General features: G+C 36.5%; 1 protein-coding gene and 1 pseudogene across 1 annotated transcript; both read right to left on the bottom strand.

The window, feature by feature from the left end:
- Positions 1-180: 180 nt before the first annotated feature.
- LOC125079835 (olfactory receptor 4P4-like) lies at positions 181-4,483 on the bottom strand (annotated as a pseudogene).
- Positions 4,484-4,905: 422 nt separating this feature from the next.
- On the bottom strand, positions 4,906-15,012 carry LOC125079834 (olfactory receptor 4P4-like). Its single transcript, XM_047693563.1, has 3 exons — positions 14,084-15,012; positions 12,779-12,849; positions 4,906-4,937 (listed from the first exon to the last, which is right to left on the bottom strand). The coding sequence occupies exons 1-3, from the start codon at positions 15,010-15,012 to the stop codon at positions 4,906-4,908; spliced, it is 1,032 nt and encodes a 343-aa protein (XP_047549519.1).
- Between the last annotated feature and the right edge of the window lie 3,174 nt (positions 15,013-18,186).

The raw sequence follows: 18,186 nt of genomic DNA, 5'->3' as shown, positions 1-18,186 counted from the left end.
TCCTTGTATGTGGGAATTAGGATTAATTTACCCATCCTTTTAAATTTCTTTACATTTCCACCTCCTTTCATGCATTCTATTCATGATAGCCATGGAATATAAAGACTATGAAATTTTTCTTAGATCCTTTAGTCACATCAATCCCCCCCTTTTTTTGTAAATTTGCTTAGTTTTCTTGAATTAATTGTGTACTTCCTTTGAAAATAATGTTTGACACAAAACTTTCCTCATGGCATTTTTCATCTCTGTATTTCTCAGAGTATAGATTAAGGGATTGAACATAGGAGCAACGATGGTATAAAATAGAGCAAATACTTTGTCCTCAGGGAAACTGTCTGGAGTTCGAAGGTAAGTAAAGATCGAAGGCCCGAAAAATAAGCTGACCACAGTGATATGAAACCCACAGGTGGAGAAGGCTTTGCGTCTTCCCTCAGCTGAGTGATGTCTTAGACTAAACAAAATAATGACATAAGAAACAAGACAACAAAGGTAACTAAGGCGACCATACCTGAATTGGCAACCACAAGAATCCCAGTGATGTAGGTATCAGTGCAGGCAACTTTCAACAGAGGGAAGATATCACAAAAGTAGTGATTGAGTTCATTAGGACCACAAAATGGCAACTGGATTGCCATCAATAATTGAGGAAAAGAATGGAGAGCCCCACCAGCCCAAGCAGCCAGGACTAGGAGATGGCACCTTGTTCTGTTCATGGTAAACAGATAGTGGAGAGGCTTACAGATGGCAGCATAGCAATCAAAGGCCATGGCGGTAAGAATGAAGATCTCAGTACCTCCAAAGAAATGCATGGTAAATAGTTGTAACATGCAATTACCATAGGAGATGGTTTTTGTTCCCCCTAGCAGGTCACCGATTAATTTGGGCGTAATGCTAGAGGTATAGCAGATGTCCATAGAGGATAAGTGGCTGAGGAATTAGTACATAGGTTGGTGAAAAAGAGGACTGCATCGAATAGAGACAAGGATCAGAAGGTTTCCTGCCAGCAGGGCAATATAACAGAATAAGAAGAGCACAAAGCAAAATATTTCTACGTTCTGGTCATATGAAAGTCTTAGAAGTATGAATTCTGAAATGTTTCTCTGCTCTATATACTTAAGTTTGCTATATGTTTCACACAAATGAGTATGTATCTGAAGGAAATAAACAGAAGTTTGGTGAAAAAATAGTATGAGTACAATGAATAAAGTTTACTAAGAGTAGATTGACATGAATATTAATATTAATTATTCTTGATTTCTTAAATTAAGCTGTTTTCTCCTGTTTTATTGTGTTTGATTCTCTAGAAGTATTGTGGAATAATTTTATAATGGGAATGATTATGCATGTTACTCAGTTTTACTGATAATGATTTTAAATATTTAAATGATATTTTGAAAATGAAAGACTATTCATTATTAATTATATTAGATAAGAAAGAAGATTTATAAAAATTCTGCTAAATCAAAAAATACTTTGTTGTATGTATTTTTTTTTTAAAGATTTTACTTACTTATTTGACAGACAGATCACAAGTAGACAGAGAGGCAGAGAGCAGGAAGCCTCATGTGGGACTCGATCCCAGGACCCTGGAATCATGACCTGAGCTGAAGGCAGAGGGTTTAACCCACTGAGCCACCCAGGCATCCCTGTTGTATGTATCTTAAGTGTGTATGCCTAATACATGAGGTCAACTTTCCTATTTTCACTCTTTTCTGGTCAAATTCCATGAATCATCTGGCACTGAAACCTCAGGAAATGCAAACATACCAGTCTGAACTGCTGAAGCTTAATTTGTATAAAGCACACTCTTTTTTTGCTATGTGACCAAATATTGCCAATGGGTCATGGTAAACCAATGGAATCACTGTTATTTTATATAGCGAAGAGTGGGGAAAAAACTATACAGCAAATAGAGAATGTCTATTCATGATGGAAATTGTGGAAATAAATTAGCAATTTCATTCATTTTCCCTAGCTACATTTAATGTGTTAAAGAGAATTTTAAAAATGTAAATACTGTTATTGATGTTTGCAATGGCAATCATTAAAGGATAGATAAAATTGTTCAGTTGCTCAAGTATGTTTCAATAGTGCCTATGTCATGCTCTTGCCAAAAATTTCATGTGTTTGTATAAATCTAAGGAACTAGTGTCAAAAAAGGGGATGATACAAAAGGTAACTTTAGTCAAACTTAGTGGTCAGGTTGCACTCAGTGATATTTGTTGAAACAAAATAAATGCAACATTCATGTATTTGCATCTTTTGTATCTGATGTGTAATTTAAAGACATTATTTAATCAGTACATGAGTTAAGAATAGAGAGAATGCATTTCGAGGAGTTTTATTTCTCAATGATGAGGAATTATCTGTCCCTAGTGGGTTTGAATGGCCAGTGCACTTCCTATATTTCTCTGGACCTGCTGAGACGGTCATATGTAGGCCTCCAGATGTCTATTTTAAAAAAACTCAGAATGCATTTGTAGCAAAGTTATATAGAAATCATCAACAGTAGGGAATCTCAAAATTAATATTTTTGTGTTGTATAGTCCTAGAGAGTATCATATATAGATACATACACCTATACATATACATGTAATATATCTCTATATATTTTATATATACTATCTATATATAATTGATATATATTATAACATTAATTATATATCATATATTTATAGAGAGAGTTAACAGAGAGGCATTCAGAAAATGGTCCATAAAGTAGGAGAGCAATTCTGCTTTAAATTATTATTCTAAATTCTAACTTCACAAAGGAGTAAATTTTACTTTTTGAAAATAATACTGAGTTAAAGAGTATTCAGCATTTAACTTTAACCACTCTTTAGTTGAAAAGTTTTAGGGAGGTAGAATTCATTGGCCTATTTTCTACTCATTGCAAGTGATGTTTATTCTTTGTTAATGAGGTGGGAAATGTTAATTTTTCAGGTACAGTTATTTACCTAAAACAATTTGGTTTAAGAATTATTACTCAAGAAGACTGCAAACAATTTAATGGCAGAATTCACTTGACTAATCCAGATCTCTGATTTTAAAAAGAAGAAACTCAGATCAAGAAAGTCTAATCATTTCTCAGGATGCAGGAGTAATACTCTGTGAATTTTTAGAGACAGAAATCCTGATTCTCCCTCAATCTGAGACTAATTTCATGGAAGAAAGCTGGGTGGGAGGATGATGGGTGTCATGAGGAAAGCATGAGAGACTATCCTGAATCCATAACCCGAATAGAAAAGAATATGCAAGACAATGGGTGAACAGACATGGAGTCTGTCTTCCTGACTATTTATGGAGATAAAGATATACAGACTACTTAACATAAATCTTGTCTGGTATTCCCTCATTCTAAAAAATTTTAAATAATTTTCCTTCAGTTTTACCCACATGTAGATTGTTTAAATCAGGATTCTTCCTTGTTTCTAGACCATCATTGGCACTGAATCCACAATAGGGCTACTTACCCATCTCACCCTGTAACCTGAGGGTCATTACACATGATCTTTGCAGAGAGCAGATGTAAAAGGGAAAAAAGGGAGGAGATTTATTGCCATAAAAATAACATTTTGATGGAAGAGATATTATAGTCACCTCTTAGGTTAAAAACTGAAGTTATAGTTGATGTGTAAAAAATGTAAGACAACCACTGAACAAGTGGTTAGAAAAGCACAACACAGGAAGAGGGAGAAACATTGAGGCGTCTTAAGGAAACCAACCAGTGCGGTCCTTGAGTGAATTCCTTCATCTCTCTAAACTCCATCTTACTCCTTTTACAATGAAGATATCGTTACGAAATTCAGAATTTTAATGAGGAATACATGACTAATAAGAAACAGACCATGACATTTTGGTTCAAAGCAGATTAGTTTAGAACCACAGAAAGTGTCATGCACCTCCACACAACCAAGGCCAGTGGGAAAATAAAGGAAAAAAAATATCATAACATGGACTTTATAACTGATCAGGTAAACTTAAGTTTCAACAATCTGTTGGGGAAAATATTTAGGTTAGTTGGATGCCTGATTGGTCCTCTTAGGGAATGCTTAACCCTAATGCTTAGAGTTATTTTTTTTTTTTTTTGCACTATGAAAATATAGTTAACTGATTACTTCCTTGGTTATTCTAAATAAAAATTCTGAGTGTGCTTTTAGATAAACTATCAGTATAAGAATAGAGGCTTTTTTGTTTAAATTAAAGCTTCCATCATGGATGCCTGGGTGGTTGAGTCAGTTAAGCTGCTGTCCTTGGTTCAGATCCTGATCTCAGGGTCCTGGAATCAAGTCTTGCATCCTGTTACCTGCTCAGCAGGGAGTCTGCTTCTCTCTCTCTCTGTGTCTCTCTGCTCCCCCCTACTTATGCTTGCCCTCTCACTCTCTCAAATATATATATATATATATATATATATATATATATATATATATATTAAAGCTTCCATCATATGTTCATGTTTTACCTTAGTGTAGCAGAAGAGCATGCTATAAATTTAAATTAGTTGACTCAGATGAAACTATTCTAGGATGACAAATGCTTTGAAACATAGGAAATTCTTCATTACTGTACATATTCAAGCATAAAGAAGGCTACTTCTTAACAGTAATATGGAGGTTTGTACATAGTACAAGAATGGGACATGATGAAATTCAGTCAAAGAAATTCAATGAATAATACACAATTAAAACTAACATATGTAAAGCATCTTTATAGGAATGGAATTAGCATATATTGTAAATGAAGTTATAGTATTGGAATCAAATCATGTGCACTAAGACCATATAATTAGTCTAGACTGTGCTTGGTGGAACCCTTCCCAAACCAAGATGACAAGGATGATTCACTAAGCAAAAGATCCGAGAGTCTGGCAGGTTAGTTTTAGGCTATATTTCATCCCCCAGATACTCACTGTGCCAAATCATCCGCAGCATCAAAATCTGCAATAAAATGAAGAGAATTATAAGTCAGTAATTCACAGACTTCCAGATTAATTCTCTACAAATATTTTGGAAATCTCAATGTGACTTACTCCTTCTACAGTTTCACAAGGGAAGTGGACTTCAAATATTTACTGAACCTATCAGACATGAAGAAAGGTATTGTTATCACCCAGGAAAATAGACTAGGAATTTCAAATGCTGATTTAAGATCTGAATGCTAGACCACTAAAAAAAAAAAATAAAAGTATTTTTTTAATTCCTGCAAAAGGTAACAAGAGTATTTAGGTCCTGGAAATCATTGAGCTTCTGCCTACTCCTGAAGAAAATTTGGTTGGGACCAACGAAATATAAACTTTAGGAGACAATATAGTAATTAATAGTTCTTTGAAAGTTGTAAGTAATTACATTCCCAAAGGCATTTCTAGAGAGATTCTGGCCAATGTGCTAAACCACTGCCCAGAGTGATGTCCCTTTTTGCCCTGGGTGTTGCTTTCCTTGTTTGCATTAGTGTGTCTCAGGCACTACTTCTCTGGAGACCAAGAAAGGCCATAGTCAGAGCATGTCAAGAAATTTTCAATGTTCTGTAGATTTATCCAGCTTTCTGAAGAATGAGAGGGAAAGCAGTGTAGTCTGTAATAGTACCTGGTTAGCCACAAGGAAAATGTGACATGAGATAGAACAGAGAACCACACACGAGCATTGACAGTCCAAGTATGCCCCATTACCAAGATGTGATGTGTGTAGAGTTGATAAATCAATACAGTCAACAATCTGCAATATGAGAACAGGTGCAGAACTATCCATGGTTTGGGACTAACTTTTCTGGAACGGATGGTTGCGGGATAGGAGAAAAAGAAAAGGAATGATAAAACAATAAACATTCTTTCCCCATGAACATGGAAGGTAGGAGAAATAAGAAAGATGAAAAATTTAAGAGAAAGTGGGCACCTTGATGGCTCAATCTTTGAAACCTCTAACTTCGGCTTAGGTCGGATCTCAGTGCCCAGGAATGATGGAACCCCTCATCATCATGGAGTCTGCTTCTCCTTCTCCTGCTTCCCATATGCCCCACTGCTTCTCTTTCTCTCTTTAAAATAAATAAATAAAATCTAATAAATTCATTGAATTTTTTAAAACTTACAATTTTGCATATTTTGACATAAGTATTATTACCTCTATTATGCATAGAAGAATACAAAAGTTTTAGCGTTTAAATAAGTGACTTGCATAGCCAGCAGCAAGAAAGTGGATATTTCTACATCTAATGCTGTATCCATGCTTTAAAAGATTTGTAACCCTGAGTAAATGAAGGAGTCTATCGGATGGGGTTCAGGGCAGGCTGTCCCAGTGTGCCACTTAGATATGTGGATTGTTTTGAGCTGAAAACAACCAGGCCCAAAGAGTTCAAGAGGAGTTTTTTTTCTTCCCCAGTAACTGCCTAAAAGAATTTAGACAGAGGGCCTGGTCTAGGAAGAGAGATACCACCAGAGAAAACTACAAAGAGTGTGGGGTAGGCATGGTAAACTGTGGAGGTCTCTGCAGGGCTTCCTTGTTCAAATTCCCCTCTGTGCCCATTGAATCCCTACCCCCTTTCCTTAGCTCAGGAGAACATATACACTTCAGTTTCCTGACTATCAGGGATTTTCATTTCTTTGGGATTCCCATACATAGGAAATTGAAGTTTGTTTTTCTTCTGTTAATTTGCTTTATGTCAGTTTAATTGCTAGATGAGCCAAAGAACAGAGAAGGGAAAAAAGGAAGAGCTCTTCTCCCCTACATAGCCCTTCAGCACAGAGGTTATCAAAGCTTGATGATTTTACAGTTTGTCCATTTCAACACTGTGCTCAATGTTGACTAAGCTTTACCCAATGTAGCCTGTATCAATCCACAGAGAAGATAGCTCATCATATCTTATATATCCTCTCCTGACAGACACACTCTAGGACTCCCATTAGAGACATATAAAGGTGTCCCATCAACATCTTCAAATCTTGAATTTACCCCTCATCATAAACTTGTTCTGCTGAAAAAGGTTCAATTTTAATGAAGTGCATTTTATATATTTTTTAATATGGACCACACCATTGATTGTGTTTACAAATTATTTTTCTAATCCAAGGTCACAAAGATCTTGCCTTTGTTTTATTCTAAATGGATTACTCATTTCCTTTTTACATATTGGTCTATGTTCCATTTGGAATTGAATTTGTACAAGCTGTGACGCATGGATTTTTGTGGTGTTGTTGCTATTGGTTCATATCAATATCTAAGACTTCTACTGCCATTTGTTGTGAAGATGATGTTTTCTCCACTAAATTGCCTACAAACCCCTGTTGAGAATTAGTTGACCGATACAAGCAGGTCTGTTTCTGGACTCTCTAGGCTGGCCCATTGATCTGTTTGTCTAGTTGCACGAGAACAACACACTGTTTTGAATATAGCAGCTTTATAATAGACCTTGAAATGAGATAATGTAAGTTCCCATCTTTGTTCTTCTTAAAGTTGTGTGACTTAATGAAGTTTCTTTACATTGCTGTATGCATTTTAGATCACTTTGGAAAATAATAAATTTGTGCCCATTCATATGTTTATTGGATTGTTTGAATCTAAACACATATTTGGAGATAATTCACATCCAAAGAGTATTGAGTCATCTGTCCCAGGAGCACAGTATTTGTTTCTATTTACTAAGTTCTTCATATATTTTCAACAGAGTTTTTATAACATTTTCAGTGTATGTCTTGCCCTTATTTTGTCATATTTTTCCTTAGGTCTATTGTATATTTGATGCAATTGGAATTGGAATTTAAAAATCCAATTTCCGTTTAGTAGTTTCCAATATAAACTATGCAACTGATATTATACATTGATCTTGTATGGCGCAACCATACTAAACTCACATAAAAAAAGAAACTTTCTCATATTGAACAAGAATTTGGTAGAACAGGTAGTTTTCAACATGACATAATTGTACAGAAAATTCTAAGGAATGTAAGAAAACCTAGCATTATTTAGAAGTATCCAAAAGTACTGGAGCAATGAAATGAGTTAAGATGAATTCACTTCTGTTTTATTATTGTGAGTTTTGTATAGAATAGAAATTATTTTTCTCTAATGTTGGGTAAAATTCACTACCAGAGCTATCCAGACAGGGGGTGTGAAAGAGAATGTAATAAATTCGGTTACTTTAAGATATAAATAAAGACCACTGAGAATATGTATCTTTAACTTTCAGGAGCTTGTGTAGTTTATATCATTAAAAGACTTTTTTGTCCAGTCTAAGGCATTGAATTTATTGGTCTTAATATGAACACTATATCTTTTGTCACTATTTTAAAAGTGTGGAATGTGTAGTATTATCACTTCTATTATTAAAAACAGCTATGTTTAGTAATCAATGAGTTATAAGTATCTCAGGAATCAAGATCCCGGAAACTAAACCAAAGTAAAATCCAAACAAAATAGAGGTAATGATATAATAAACTAAGGAATGGAATGCCTGACATAACTAACATTCTTGGGGTGGCACCTGGGTGCCTGGGTGGCTCAGTTGGATAGGTGTCTGCCTTTGGCTCAGGTCATGATCTCAGGTTCCTGGGATGGAGCCCCATGTCTGGCTCCTTGCTCAGCAGGAAGACTGCTTCTCCATCACCCTCTGCCTGCTGCTCCCCCTGGTTGTGTTCTCTCTCTCTTTTTCTCTCTGCCAAACAAATAAATAAAATCTTTTAAAAAATTAAAAAAAAAAAAAGATAACTTGGGGCGCCTGGGTGGCTCAGTGGGTTAAGCCGCTGCCTTCGGCTCAGGTCATGATCCCAGGTCCTGGGTTCGAGCCCCACATCGGGCTTTCTGCTCAGCAGGGAGCCTGCTTCCTCCTCTCTCTCTGCCTGCCTCTCTGCTTACGTGTGATTTCTCTCTGTCAAATAAATAAATAAAATCTTTAAAAAAAAAAAAAGATAACTAACATTCTTAAATAGAGAAATGTTAACCCTCCAGAAGAATTAATAAAACTCCAAAAATGTCATTGAGATCAATCAAGAGAAAAGTGAGAAAGAAAAAAAAAAAAACGCAAATTAATAATGTGAGGAATGGAACTCATATGTTGCTGAAAGGAATGTTCATTTTTACAAAATATTTGAAATCCAGCTGATGATATCTATTCAAGCTAATCATAAGCTATTTTCTAGGGGGACCTGAGTGGCTCAGTTGGTTGAGCATCCCACTCTTGGTTTTAGCTCAGGTCATGATCTCAGGGTTGTGGGATCAAGGCCCACATCAGGCTTTGCTCTGAACAGAGTCTGCTTCCCTCCCTTTACCTCTGTTCCTCACCCCCCCCCAACTATGACACATTCTTGCAGGCTCTCTTTCTGTCTCTTTCAATAATTAAAATAAATAAAATACTTCATAAGCATTTTCTACCAATTCTACCTCTAGATATTTATTTGCAATACCATAAAACTGCATGAACAGCACCTAGTCATCAACAATTAGATGCAGTTAGAACGTCATTAGATATGGATTCATACCTGGTCTTGGGAAGTAATATATTCCATGAACATATGGCTGAGACCTTGTTTGTAATAAATTTCAAAGAACCAATGACTAGATTAAGCTTACATAGGGAAAACTAAATCATACTTGCACTTAAATTGAGATTATAAAGCATTTCAAAGTCAAAAACCAAAAACTCTGAGATCAGAATTCTTATAATGAGTACCCACTTGGATGGGACAGATGGGGCAGGAATTTCAGCAAAATGGATGGGTCAAACATTCTCAAAAATGCTTGAGTCTGAAGGGAAAGAAGCCTACTTTTAATTGCCCTGATGGTTATTGTATGAAACATTTCCAGTTGGATTCAGAGCTGATTCCATTACAGTTTGCTTATTTGGGTGTGCTGATGGAAGAGCCCGAGGAAAGCATATTTGCATGAGGAATAAGAAGCAAGTTGACAAAGAATTATAAACAAAGAAGGACTTCTAAAGATAGTCTCAAAATAATAAGGAAATTTATTCAGTTGAAAGAAAAGAAACAGGTTTCAGTAAACCATATAATATGTAAAAGGTAACAGTGAAAGCATTATACCTATTTTCTCTCACAAATTTATCATAGAATTTATAATATGGGTGGGCAGAACTAAATAATACTGAAAGCAAAACATTGGAGATAAAGAATTTGAGGCGAATAATATGTTAGCAGTGCTTGAGAATCCAATCAGAAAACCTTGTAGTAGCAGAAAGAGACCAATGGCTTGAGGATGTTTAGTAAAGAGAGGCAGCCTTTCAAAAGCTTCCAAGGTTTTTCCTTCCTTCTAATGAAAAAGTGTAGTGAGGAGACACCGTTGGCCCCAGAAATCAGGTTCTAGTCAAGCCAATAGTTAGCTTCACAGAGAAAATCACCAGCTTCGCCACCTCCCTTCCTCATTAGTGGGTAGCTTCAGATAGAAGGAACCAAGAAGAATCAGTGGTTCTTTTACTAACATAATGAGTAAAAATAGAACTTTTGCTGATGTGAATAGACAGGTAAGGAACAGAGTTTTCAAAAACTTGAGACTTCAAACTGAGAGAGCTTGGATACAACCTTTTACTGGCCATACTATTTAACACCTCTAAACAAAATCCTTGAATTCTAAAATCCTAAAACAAAGGCAACTGTTCCAATCACTTATAGGATATTTACCATATACCAAGAATTCAACTAGGAATGTCATGTCAATTATGCTCAAAATCATACAGCTTGCTGGTGCCAAGCAGGTTTCCCTGCCTTAAATTCCTGGCCACCATAATGCACCTGGCACACCAAATCCCCTCAGAATTGCCTGCATGTGAGAACTTAGTCTAATCATGGAGGCTCTATTATATAAACGACACAGAAATGGGGAGGTCCAGAGTTGAAGACAGGCCTTCCATCCTGCTCTGACAGCGCATCCTGAGGGCTGCTATCAACTCTTCTGGTATTCTCTTCTCATCACCAGAGACCCCCATGATTATGTTGCCACATAAAATAGATATTTCAAAGCAATCAATTCTAAATACTTCAGCCTTCACTCTGTACCTAAATCATCAACTTTTTGAGACCATTTTAATTTTACTAAATATCTCTTAGTGGATGATTTAGGTACAGTATCTGAATCAGCCCTCACAATGGATGCCTGTGGACAAATATAGGGTTGAGCACAGTGAAGGATTAGGAGGGGGGTTGGGGCAGGGAGTCACATAAAACTCTTACAGCCACAGCTAGTTTGGGCCTCTGGTCTTCCCCTAGGCCCCTGACAAGGTATCTAAGCTTCTTCCAGCCTGGTGTTTTCTGATAACTCTGGGGCATAAAGAAAGAAGCTGTGTAACAGATTTCTTTGTTGATGACAGATATTCCTTTAATTAAAAATGAGATTTTAAATAAGCAGTAAATTCTTATGTAGATGAATGGAATCTATTAATAAATTGATAAGTGATTTAATTTGTTATATTTTATTTGTCAGCTTTATTTTTTTTTTAAAGATTTTATTTATTTATTTGACAGACAGAGATCACAAGTAGGCAGAGAGACAGGCAGAGAGAGAGGAGGAAGCAGGCTCCCTGCTGAGCAGAGAGCCCGATGTGGGGCTCGATCCCAAGACCCTGAGATCATGACCTGAGCCGAAGGCAGAGGCTTAACCCTCTGAGCCACCCAGGCGCCCTATTTGTCAGCTTTAAATACAATGTCATCCATTTTTTGCCAATAAAACATTTAGACCCCTGAAAAAAGAATAGAAAAAAATATATGTGTATAAATAATACACACACACACACATATTCATATATATACACATATATTTATATACTTACGTATACTTAAATTTTGTTGCAAAGCATTCTTTCTGATGGGATAGGAATTTCCCTGACCTGTGCTAAAATATTCCAAGAGCCCCAAGCGTCCGAAAACAACACATGGACAGGCACAGTCATTACACACACACACACACACACACAGAGGCACATGGCATTTGTATACTTAAAAAAAAAAAATTCCAAAACACTTTTGCCAAAGTCTACATTAAGCCATCAAACAGAGAGATGAATAAGCTATCAAAGCCAATTTCCTATAGGACAGACAAAATATTTTCCTATCATATTCTGGAGGCTTTCATGGGTCTAGTAGGAAAAAAAATATTAGTTAATATATGTAAAAGTTCCTAAGATTTGAAACATCAAAAAACTGGTGCCAGACACTAAGATAATACCTACTACCTCCATGACTTATCTTTGATTTTTGCCTTGACTCTGGAGAAGAAGTAACTGAATCAAGCTAAGTTTGTGTGGAAGCAATGAAATTATTCTGCTGAGAAAAGACAAATTCTGGGCAGAGAGAAATTGGAAATGATTGGAAGCACAGAGCTGAGATTATGTTATATGATCAATGGACAAAGAGGTAACCAATAATTAAGGGAGTAATGCCGCCTTAATACAGAAAATAAAAAAAAAATAAAACTATTCTACGCATCTGGTGGTCTGCTAATTTCATTATATCCTTTATAGGCACATGGGATTATACGTTAAATTCTTAGCCTTTTTGACATCCCTTATCTTATGGTTAATACATGATTCATGACACAAGGACAAGTTCTAGATATGTAAGAACCATGCATATAGTCACATAAGAAAAGAAAGTATTATCATATAATTTAATTCAGCTACTATTTGTTTACATATTAATTTGTGCCAAGTTTATTTTTAGAAAAAAAAATGATAAAAAGAAAAATAAAGATATACCACATACTCTTCCTTCTCAAACTAGTGAAAGCACAGTTCACAAGAAGAAGCACTTAGATAGGACATAGGGTCATTTCAAGTGGAGAAAACATACTGCTGAATAGCAACAAAAGAATAGGGCAGGAATCAGAACGACTTCTAGTCTGCTGGATCTGCCAAGTCTTCCTGAATAGGAAAACACAAGCAGTATGAATTATAGACAAGACATGGACACTCAGGCATGGCGTGGGGCCTCCTAAGCAGAGGAGATAGCTGATATATAACCATAAAGCTGACAGATTGTAGAGTGTGTTGAAGAATGTAAATGGACCCAGTGTAGCTGGATGAAAGCATCCAGGAGCAGGGACACAGAGAAGGAAAGACAGAGAAAGAGGGAATTATATAACTTGGCTTTTCAATGAGCGGTATGCTGTGTTAAAACTTCATATGTATTTGTCCAAGTGATAGTATATCTTCATGAGCTATAATATTACCCCACTTCATGGACACATGCATAATTAAATCAAATTGCCAAGACCCAGAGACAGGGCACCTGGGTGGCTCAGTGGGTTAAAGCCTCTGCCTTCAGCTCAGGTCATGATCTCAGGGTCCTGGGATCAAGCCCCACATCGGGCTCTCTGCTCAGCAGGGAGCCTGCTTCCCCCCCCCCCCTGCCTGCCTCTCTGCCTATTTGTGATCTCTGTCTAATAAATAAATAAAATCTTAAAAAAAAAAAAGACCCAGAGATAAAAACTTGCAGAGTCAATATGTCACCCAGCTCTCCCTGACTCCAAAGCCTGTCATTTTAACACCATACTTTCTTCCAGTGTTATGGCCTCTGATAGTACCAGTTAGAGCTGAACCAATTTAGGGACATTTATGATAAACAAGTGAGAAGGTTGGATTTTGTTTCAAGGAAAATAGGGATCCATATGGATTTCTTGAGTGACCAGTGATTTGATCAGAGATGAGCTGTGGAAGGGTATTTCTTGAATTCATCAAATCCAAGTGCTCACAACTGGAACTAACTGGACTCTATTTAAAGTGTGGATTGCAATCTGAATTACAATGACTTGCTTCTTTGTCTTATACTAATTTCAGAGGCTCTTTAGTCCAGCTCCCCAAAGAGAGCTCATATGCTTTCTATGGGATCGCAAGTGGTCAATGCTCTGGGGACACAGGACTGAAAGCACAATGAAAATCAGCCTCTTGACTTGAATTCTGAATGTGCCATTTTATTTTATTTTTTTTTTAAATTTTATTTGTTTGACAGAGAGAGATCACAAGTAGGCAGAGAGGCAGGCAGAGAGAGAGGAGGAAGCAGGCTCTCTGCTGAGCAGAGAGCCCGATGTGGGGCTCGATCTCAGGATCCTGAGATCATGACCTGAGCTGAAGGCAGAGGCTTAACCCACTAAGCCACCCAGGTGCCCCTGAATGTGCCATTTTAGACCACACCTTCCCCATGGCGATTTTCATCTCCATGTTTCTCAGGGTATAGATGAGAGGATTCAGCATGGGGGCAATCACAGTGTAAAACACAGAGATTTCCTTATCCTTGTTCTCACTCCCTGCAGGTAGAATGTAAATATAGATACAGGGCACAAAGAATAAAACTACAACCATAATATGAGAGCTGCAGGTGGAGAGAGCTTTGCGTCTCCCTATGGAGGAGTATGTCCTAAGATTCCATAATATGAGAATATAAGAAGCCACCAGGATAAGAAAAATGACAACTGCCACCATTCCTGAATTTGCAATCACTAAGATACTAACAACATGAATGTCTTTGCAGACCAGTTTCAAAAGAGGCTTCACATCACATACGTAGTGATCGATCTGATTAGGACCACAGAAAGGTAAGTTGAGTACCATGAGCAATAGAGCAACAGAGTGCCAAAAACCCACACCCCAGGCCATGAAGACCAACGTGTTACACCTCCGCCGGTTCATGAGGACCATGTAGTGCAGGGGCTTGACAATGGCAATGTAGCGGTCTAAAGCCATGGACACCAAGATGAATATCTCCACACCCCCCAGCAAGTGGGCAGTGAAGAGCTGGGCAATACAGTTGTTATAGGAAATGTTTTTTCTTGCTGCGACCAAGTCCCTGATTAGCCTGGGGACCACAGTGGAGGTGTAGCAGAGATCCATGAGGGAAAGGTGACAGAGAAAATAGTACATTGGTTGTTCAATTAGATGGCTGCAGGTGATGGTGAGTAAGATGATGAAGTTTCCCATTAGGACAGCCAGGTAACAGAGTAGGAACAAGAGAAAGAACAGTAACTCTAGTTGCTTATTTTCCCATAGTCCCATGAAAACAAATTCTGTGACATTGTTCTGATTTTCCATGAGGTTGAGGTGAGTCCAGAGACACAACAGAAACTTAATTCATCTGAAATGATACAGAACATATGATATTTTTAGGAATACTTTAAAAATGTTTGGAGTATTTTTACATGAAAAAATATGTAGGTCACAGAGGAATTTTTTGTAGTTAATGTTTGAAATCTTTCTGATTTAAGACAAATATCATTATTCAAATGATGTTTACTGGGAGCATACTAAATCCTGGGAATTTTATGAACATTTTGCATACATAATTCATAATAAACCAATAGTGTCTCCCCTAATATTTATATATGGGGGAACACAAATGGATGAGTTCAGATAACAATACCAATCCACTTATAGTCTAGCAGAAAGCTAAGATACGAAGCTACATCTAATGTCAAATTCTATGCTCTTGAGACTTATGCTCCATTATCCACTGACCACATGTACTTACGTTTTCTACTTCCTTCAATGATATGTTTTTCTCCATCTCTTAAGTTAAAACCCAAATAACTGTAAGCAATTCAATCCTTTTGATATGCTATTAATAATAATTAATAAAGTCCCAATCTAACACCACATTCTATACATCCAGGATAACTATTTATTCTTGATTTAAAAGCAAAATCAAGATTCTTAATTACAGCAGATAAATAACCTGAAGTAGTTGATCATAAATGCTGTGACTCACTTTCTTGACAGTTTGGTCAAGATTCAAGAGAGGCAGGAAATGGAGAACCAGAGGTGCAATCTGAGCATTTGGATATAGGAACATGGTGGTATTATTATATAAAAGTTTTCCCTTTTCCCAAATCATTCTATAGGGACATTTTAGAGGTTGCTGTTTAAAATGTTAGAAACAGTGTGGAGGGGCGCCTGGGTGGCTCAGTGGGTTAATGCCGCTGCCTTTGGCTCAGGTCATGATCCCAGGGTTCTGGGATCGAGCCCCGCATCGGGCTCTCTGCTCAACAGGGAGCCTGCTTCCTCCTCTCTCTCTGCCTGCCTCTCTGCCTACTTGTGATCTCTGTCTGTCAAATAAATAAATAAAATATAAAAAAAAAAAAGAAAGAAACAGTGTGGAGAGCTAATTGTTTTCTGTTCACGTATTGAAGAACCCAATGTGATTAAAGAATGTCCTGCATGTTTAATCATCCAGTTAAATAACATGGCCACTTAGATGCAGTAGATCTAGGAGAAGAGAATGAATATGTTGAGCCATCACCTTTTCCCCATAACCAAATGTCCCCCACAGCAAATTCATTATTTGCCTAAAATACTATTAATATCAACGAATAATTTTAATGATACTAGCAACAGTGTGTTGCGGTGAACAGATCTTTCATCTACTGATTTTAAAGGGGAGCATCCAGGCTCTTATGTTTTCTGACCTTTTTCTTATTAGCACTGAGAAATTAATTCTCTCTCATCCTCCTTTTCCAGCTGGTAAGTGGAACTAAAAATACTGGATCCATTTGTCTTGTTCCAAGAACAAAATGCAGTTCATTTGAGAATATACAATGAAAGGTCTTATGGTACTAACTTGTCAAGTCCGTAGAAGAGTACTCCCAAAAATGTGTGAAGGGAAACAAACAGTTGTATAAGAAAATAGATAATATTAAGGATGGCAGATATTGCATGGAGCCCTGGGTGAGGTGCATAAACAATGAATTTTGGAACACTGAAAATAAAATAAAATAAAATGTAAAAAATTATATATATATATATAATAAATAAAATATTTAAAAAATAAATTAAATGGAGCCAGTAGCATAATAATGGTGAAATTTTCTGTTTTTCTTTAATTAATTTTCAATTTAGGTTGAATAGGTTTTGAATTGTCATATTTAAAAAAAAGTATGTATTTAACCTATGCATGAATTTTTTTACAATATATTTTAGAATATGGCTCTTGTTTACCTTGACACATATATAATTTTGTTTTCAATCCAAATGATTAAATATGTTTGATTTTGAAAGCCAAAAAAAAGAAAAAGGAAAAGAAAATAGATAACAGGATGTTCTTCATCAATTAATTGATTTTACCCATGGATTTTGTATTCTGTGACAATGAGATGGATTGAAGATTTTATATCAGACATACATTTAGGATGAGGAAAAAAAAAACATCGGCATTGGTATAAATTTGTTCTTGTTTCAACATTGAGCTTGGCAAAGTACTTCTTTATGAATCAGTTGAGAATATACAAGCCTAAATTTTCTTTATATGGAAGCATAGGATCAGTTAAATCCCAAGGTAGCATTTCATTGAAATCATAGAACAAAAACTAGAGAATCAGAACTGTAGGCAAGGCAACTCTTGGTTTAGAGTGTATCCTGAACACTGGCGCAAGACTGAACATCTCTTACCACTAAGTCCAGTGCTGCTCAACCTACAGTGGTTAAGAATCAGTTGTGAAAATATAGATCAATAAATAAAAAGATCTCTAGCAGTGCCAATAAACTTTCTGTTGGGAATACCCTGGGGGAAGGGGAAAGAATCCATAAAAACCTCCCTGTGCCTCCTTCCTTTCTTTCCCTTTCCCTTGCTCTTTCTCTCCCCGACTCTCTTTCAATATATCACAGTGTAGTAACCCTTATTGTACTCACCCTTCTTCTTGTGATGATGTGAGATGATAAAATGCCTACATGATGAGATGAAGTGAGGTGAATGAGGTAGGCATCGTGGAATAGCCTTAGGCTGCTATTGACCTTCTCACAACATATCAAATGCGGTCATCTGCTTCTGCACCATGGTTGACAGGAGGTAGCTAAAACCATGCAACTTGAAACATGGTTTTGCAAATAAGGAAACTTGAATCCAAGGTTGCACAAGTACTAAGAGGGTGGTCAACATCTAAATCACCAGTTTAAACTATATGATTTTGAAGTTTGTGATTTTTTTTTTATTGTGCTTAGATGCTTTCTCCCAAATACAAAACAAGGCTTAAAATCTTCATCAATTGTGCTCGCTTCGGCAGCACATATACTAAAATCTTCATCAATTGCACTCCAGATTTTCCTGAATGCCTTCTCTTAAAAATATCTAGCAACACAATTATTACAGAGGAGCTTAAAAATTTAAATTATGAAATCAAATTCTATACAAAAATGAAGACCTGCAGAAATTACAATTATTTTCTCTTTATCCTATCTATCCATATATATATATATATGTTTTTGTATATAGTATTA

This window comes from Lutra lutra, chromosome 10, assembly GCF_902655055.1.
Source record: "Lutra lutra chromosome 10, mLutLut1.2, whole genome shotgun sequence".
Taxonomy (NCBI): Eukaryota; Metazoa; Chordata; class Mammalia; order Carnivora; family Mustelidae; genus Lutra; species Lutra lutra.
The sequence above is the reverse complement of the archived record's forward strand: the minus strand, read 5'-3'. Positions and strand labels throughout refer to the sequence as shown.

What these genes read in the sequence shown, in the direction of transcription:
- LOC125079834 (XM_047693563.1), bottom strand. Translation starts at nt 15,012, where the DNA reads ATGGAAAATCAGAACAATGTCACAGAATTTGTTTTCATGGGACTATGG. An exon ending in GCACATTCAGGGGCACCTGG is followed by an intron (nt 12,850 to 14,083) that starts GTGGCTTAGTGG and finishes TTTCCTATTCAG; the next exon opens with GAAGACTTGGCAGATCCAGC. An exon ending in TCTTTTGTTGCTATTCAGCA is followed by an intron (nt 4,938 to 12,778) that starts GTATGTTTTCTC and finishes ATTTTATTGCAG; the next exon opens with ATTTTGATGCTGCGGATGAT.